Here is a 6,627-nt window from a genome sequence, read left to right as displayed (position 1 = left end):
GAAAACAGAGAGAGAGAGAGAGTGTGATTTTTTGAGGAAGACTGTGTAGTTGGCTTTTGTTGCAAGGAAATGGGATTTATCCAATTTAGGAAATAAATGAAATAAATGCTACCCTTTATGGCCCTTTATGAGGTACTACTAGTCTAGTATGAGATTCTTTTTCTATAATTCAAATTTATTTTAGGTGAATCAAATGCGGGTTTTGTCGAAATAATTGGTCTCCCTTGTGACGGGTCACCATTTGTGGCAGATATTTTATGAGTACAAATGGTAACATAATGGGTTAGTGGAGAAAGGGGACCACATAAATAGTGTTGCAGAGAGAGAAAAAGTGGGTACTTTGTGAGGTAAAATGGTATCCGTCACTCAAGAGTGGCGGATATGTCATGTCTTCGATGAGAATTTGTGTTGTCGAAAATGAGACTGAGATTTAGGGATTATAGTTTTTTTGTCTGAACGGAAGCGGGGTTAGTGAGTTGGGTAGGCATAGTAATGTTGACTTGAAGTCGAATGACCCAACTCGATAAGGTTGACTTGAGAATCAAAACAGTTGCAAGTGACATGAACTTGACCAGATAGACTCGAAATGACCCAATTCAAAAAGACCCAATAGACCTGTAATGACTTATTTACGACAAAATCTTGACCCGAAATGACCCAGAACGACCCAATCTAAAATGCCCCAACCTAAAAATTGACCCAATAGTTTTTTATTTGAAAATAATCCGACCCGAGTTGAACCGTTCGGACCCGCCTCGTATGACCTAATGACCCAGATCCGGTGGAGGAAACATGATCGCATAAAAGGAATGTTCTATTAAGTGTTCATAAAAATCATAACATTGTAGTAAATACTAAATTCACCCAATGCTCATCACTCATCAGTCATCAATATCACTTTGAGCTCCTCCAGCTCTCATTACATTACTCCTGATGAAAAACAATATCGACTAGTAGTGTGTTGGCAATGCTTGACAAGGAAATGTTGAGAGACTTGAGAACCAATAGCTTTGGCCCAAGAAAAAAAAAAAAAAAAAAAAAAAAAACCGTTTCAAAACCGTAAATTTTTCTGCTCCTGAAAATTTGAAATATACTCCGTATATTATTATACAGAAAATGGGCAAATGCACAAAGAAATTATGCTTCCAAGTGTCCTCGAACCACAAATGCTACAGCATACGTCCTCTCCTGAAAGTGCATCCTCCATGACGTCCAAACAGAGTACACACAGAAGGAACCAAGACATGGTATCTCGGTTGCATGACCAACTCGACAATTAATTTGGCGTAAGTACACAACCCTGGATGGGAAGCCAACTCTAAGCCTTTATCCGCACCACAAATGAACCTGTTCAGGAAGCACAGTATGAGAAACACTGGTTATGCTACGCCTTGTTGGAAAATCAAATTAGGAATAACATTAGAATACAAATCTGTCATTGCCAAAACCATAGAAGCGCTTTTTTCCCAAACATGTTCTATAGAATCAAAACATCGTGATGCAAAGCTCAAAGATAATGTCCACATCCTCAGATAAGGACCTAAATCTGGAGGTGAATTTTGTACGGAGTTACAGACAAATGTCAATTCTAGCACAGTGTTGAACCAAGAACCCTGGTTGGTTCAATTTATCCATCATAGTAGATTTTACATCATACAACATTACTAGAGTAGACAGTAGAGAGCACTATTTTCAATAGTGGCGCCAGAGACTTCTCTAGTACCAATAAATTCAAATACCCAACTACTTTTTTTTATTGCTTAGAAATAAAGCAAAATGGCTCACTATCTACGATCTCGTACTACAAAGTAGAAGGCCGTTGAAACAAATCTCAGCATAACTCTCATCAACGGTTACCAAAATAACAAATGGGTAATGCTGTGTAGTGTGTACATCCAACCCCTCCTATCCCTCTACTGACAATGGGGTAATGATCCGTACAAGTTTCTGACTAAGACTCTAAGAGGGAGGCACTCCTCTTTATCAATCAGAACATGTCTGACAAAACCAAAGATGAAATAGTCACCAGAATTTAACATGGTTCAACTTTTATTGTTAAGAACAATTTGCCACCCTGAATAATACTATCAAGATAAAACGGCAAAATCAGCTCTCCTTCAAAGCTAAGCTCATACCAAGATAATTTTAACCACCTACCTTCCAGTGAAGTTCACTAAAATCTTTTTTACTTTCTAAGCATCAGAATCTCAGTAATTTGAAAAAGCAAAAGAAAGAAAGGTATGAACAGAATTTGTAAGCTACCTAATGGCGTCTCTTCTTCCAGTATAAAACACAGAAACACAATTATCGATTATAAACACCAAGTCCAAATCCAACACAGAGAACAGTAATAAGAAGGGCCAAACATTTAGACATCAAATAGTCACATAATTTGCACAACTTCCACAAACCAACGTCATGTTTTTGTTTTAGCCAATGACTATCTTTGAGGTAAATCTACAAACGTAAGAGAGCGTACTCACATGCAGGTAGATTTGAAATATCAGCAGAAACAGCGCATGGTATTCCTAAGTTTGTCAGTGCCCCCCTTATGATTCCACATGGAAAGTAGAGATGCATGCTGGCTGCTTGTGCTACTTGTGCGGCCTGTGGTGCTTTGTTCTCCGTCAAATCCCCATCCCCATCTTGAGTTAGCCCAGAGACATCATGCGATGGCTCAAGGGAGATGTTTGACAGCCAACGAAATCGATTATCTTGTAGTACAAAAGTACCCTAAGAGGTAGCAAAATACTTCAACAACATAGTAAAACACGAAAGATCTTCAAATGAACTAATCAGAGGCTCTCAAAAAAAGAGCAAGTAACAGAAGCTCACTCTATGATTTGTTTTGAGATTGTCAATTTGCTTCTTGAAAACTTCAGACCAGAAATCCTTACAGAGGAACTTGATTGCGTCAAGATGATCAGTAAACCGTGGCCTTTCCATGGTATACCTGACAAATCAAAGTCCGTTACAAGGTGCAACTTCTCACATGAGTAACCAATCGCAATACAAAATTAAAAATTCCATGCAACACAAGAGCACTTTTCTTTATTTTGCTTTCTTTTTTCCTAAAACCAAACTCTTTTGAACCGACTTCTCTTAATATTAAGAGCATGCCCTCTTTGAATCTGCTGTTGAGAACCTTTCTTCTCTTCCTAATAAAACAGCTGTATTCGGAAAACGGTCCTAGTTACGAGTCTAGGAACTGATCGAGGGAATTTATTAGATCGCATTTCAAACAAGACAAGAAGGGAGAGGGGGAGTACCATGAATGTTAAACGGCTTCCGGACTTGTTTGGATATAAAAATGGAGGGGAAAGGAGGGGAGGGGGATGAAGGGGTAGGAAAGGGGAAGGGAAGGGGAGGGGGAATGGAGGAAGTTAGTTTTCCTTTGTTGGAGGGATTATAATTTGCCTTGGAAGGGATCCATTTTTCCTCCCCTCCAAATCCCTTCATTTCCATTTCGCTAAGGCCTTGTCTAGATAGGGGAATTTGGAAGGAAAAAGAGGAAAGGGATTTGGAGGGGAGGGAAAATGGATCCCTTCATTTCCCTCCTACCAAGCAAAGTGTTTCCCCTCCAAACAACGGAAAACTCTCACCCACCATTGCCCCTCCCCTCCCTTTCCCTCTTTCCTCCTCCCCTCCGTTCCCTCCATTTTTAGTATCCAAACAAGGCCTACCCAAACATTGGAAATTGTTTCTCTCCATTTCCCTCCCCTGACTTTCCGTCCAAATTCCTTAATTCAAATTTCAAACAATTGGGAAAATTGTTCAAAATAATAAAATTAGAAACACTACTGAAGCTACAAACAAGTACACATTACTACTTTAGTATTCAGCATACATATGGGTTCTGGAACTTACATCATGAAATGTGAGAGTGCTAAGATAATTCTAGAGGAACACACACAAAGAAGCTTAACAGTAGTTTCTGTTATTCTATGTCGTGAAAAGATTCACCAAGAAAATTGCAAGGTAAGGAGGGTAAGAATGAATGACATGTATGCAAGCTCACCCAAACTGTGAAGTTTGCTTTCAGATGTGCCATAAAAAGAACTGATCAAACAATGGGTCAACTGAACAGCTTTTACTTTACAACACCAAAAAGATACAATTTAGTAAGTCCTGCTTTACTCCATCGGATTTCAAAGCCAAAACTAGTTCTTCTTGGCCTCCATATGGAAAACAAATCTCCCCGCCATCTCCAAAAAAAAGTAAAAGTAAGATGAGTTCATAGTTATGGCCATTTCAAATGTATTCCGTACCTCAATCGCTATGATCATCAACTACAATTTTAAGATCTCAATTTCTCATCATCAGAAATACATAAAGCCAGTAAAATTGCACTCTCTTAGGTAAATTCCAGCTTCTACACTTCAATCCTTCATCTCGCTCATACGAGTAGACCAAAATATCAAACGCTACACACCGTCTCTAAATAACCTTTCGGATTTTCATCCTGATCAGCTCACAGCTCGTAGACAAGAGTTCGCAGTAGCATCGAAAACACACTAAATCCACAAATTCACCTCCTCATTTCTCCACATTTCCAAATTATTTCCACATATCAATCAAGTATTCAAATAGTAAACACACTAATCACTAAATCATCACTTCAATCCCCCAAACTTCCAATCAAAACCACACAATACTATCGACATTTTCAATTTCTATCGAACACAGCAAAAAGGATGATCTAATTATCTAATTTGCCAGTTACATAACTCTAAAATGCAAGATATATACAAAATAATACACACAAAATTGGGCAAAAAGCTGAATTAGGGTTAACTAATATAGATCATCAATCATAACAACAAGGATAACCTAATCAACTAATTCGCCAAGCATATAAACCTAAAATGCAATCAAAAATGGCGAAATTGGGGAAAAGGTGAAATTAGGGTTGGATCACAATAAAAGTATGATCTAATTGACTAATTCGCCAATTACATAAACCTAAAATGCAAGATATGTACCTAATAAAAGACGAGAAATTGCGGAAAAGGTTGAAATTAGGGTTTAGAAAGAGGAACCTTTCGGAGAGTTGATGACCAACTTGATAACCGATTGCTTCGATACGACGAGCTGCGAGATCAGGCTTGTTAACGTAGAAACGATCGCAGTAAGATGATACCATCTCCATTAACATACTATCTATGCAGCTTTCTGTTACTTCTCTCACCATTTTTGTTTCTCTCTTTCTTTCGCGACCTTGCTTGACTTTGTGAATTTGTGATTTTATGAGGGAAGTGTCGAGTGTAGATCCCGGTTCCCGTCTCTTAGATAAGTGGTTATTGAATTTGTTTTAGACGGTTGTGATTGAAAAGTAATTTTGGGGGGAGATTATTTCATCTAGGGACTACGATCAGTTAGATTAGCTTGTGATAAGTAGGTTTATTATTTTAATCAAATGTTTTGAGTTCGAGTCAAGGGAATGGGCGGTTATTAACTAACTGGGGAAAGTTTTACGGTCCTTTTGTAGTCAGTCTTGGGTCGAGTTTGGACTCAGATGTCTGGTACCTACACAAAAAAAAAATATTATGTCCTTTGTCGGGTTAAGATACTCCTGAGTCCTGACTAATGAATTTTTAGATAGGGATATTAAAAAATTTAACAATTATACTATTGGTATTTAATAGTGTAGATCCCGCATATTTGCGGTATATATACAAGTTTTGTTTGTAGTTATTATTTAAATATTTTAACAATTATACTATTGGTATTTAATAGTGTAGATCCCGCACACTTGCGGTATATATAGAGGTTTTGTTTTTAGTTACTCCCCCCATTATTTTATATATGTCATTCTCACATTTTGAGATAGTCACTTCTCTCTTCAATATCTCTTAAAATATATGAAATGTATACTCGTATGAAAGCAAATTTCATGACGAATCTAACGATATGATTTTTATAATTTTTTCTAGAGTATTTTTTCATAAAAATCAAAGTCAAAGGCTTACCTCGTAAAACGAAAACGTCATATATAAAATAATGGAGGGAGTATTATTTAAATATTTTAAATTAATACATTATTAATTTGTCATATTTGTCATATACCTCATCGTATTTCGATATGAGAAAAAAATAAACTATGAACTAATCAAGAGAATTTAGTAAAGTTATAAAATATGTTTAATAATTTTTCTCTTTAACATAAAACTAATGATTACAAATAATATTTTTTCTCAAATTATGTTAATGAATTTTTTTTTTTTTTTTTTGTGATGAAGCTAATTATATCAGTTTAATTTTTTGTTTTATAAAAAATGTGTCAAGTCATTCTCTTATAAAATTATAGTGAATATATCTTATTTTAATTAAAATACTAGTTGGAAAGCCCGTGCGATGCACGGGGCTCCCAATAGGATTATATGTTAAAATATATACTAAAGTTGATAAAAAAAAAGTTCAACTATGTTGAATCATTGATGAAAAAAAAATTTGTGGTTGGTTTAGTTGTTCACCGATGAATTATTAGTGTTTTTAACATAAAAGCTTTGTCATTCAATAGTATAATATCAAGTGACATAGTTATAGTATGTTGTTAGTTTTTTCATTGTTAAGCACAATTTGGTTTTTAATTAAAAAAATGATATGAATGTTATGTAAAACAACAGG

The 6,627-nt window shown here is 36.0% G+C and overlaps 1 protein-coding gene across 1 annotated transcript; it reads right to left on the bottom strand.

Moving 5' to 3' along the window:
• Window positions 1–1,080: 1,080 nt before the first annotated feature.
• On the bottom strand, window positions 1,081–5,295 carry LOC141619626 (uncharacterized). The gene is made up of 4 exons (XM_074436646.1): window positions 5,040–5,295; window positions 2,836–2,953; window positions 2,484–2,733; window positions 1,081–1,347 (listed from the first exon to the last, which is right to left on the bottom strand). The coding sequence occupies exons 1-4, from the start codon at window positions 5,189–5,191 to the stop codon at window positions 1,319–1,321; spliced, it is 549 nt and encodes a 182-aa protein (XP_074292747.1). The 5' UTR covers window positions 5,192–5,295; the 3' UTR covers window positions 1,081–1,318.
• Between the last annotated feature and the right edge of the window lie 1,332 nt (window positions 5,296–6,627).

This window comes from Silene latifolia, chromosome X (genome assembly GCF_048544455.1).
Source record: "Silene latifolia isolate original U9 population chromosome X, ASM4854445v1, whole genome shotgun sequence".
Lineage (NCBI taxonomy): Eukaryota > Viridiplantae > Streptophyta > Magnoliopsida > Caryophyllales > Caryophyllaceae > Silene > Silene latifolia.
Note: the sequence above shows the minus strand (reverse complement) of the source record. Positions and strands in the feature narration are given on the sequence as shown.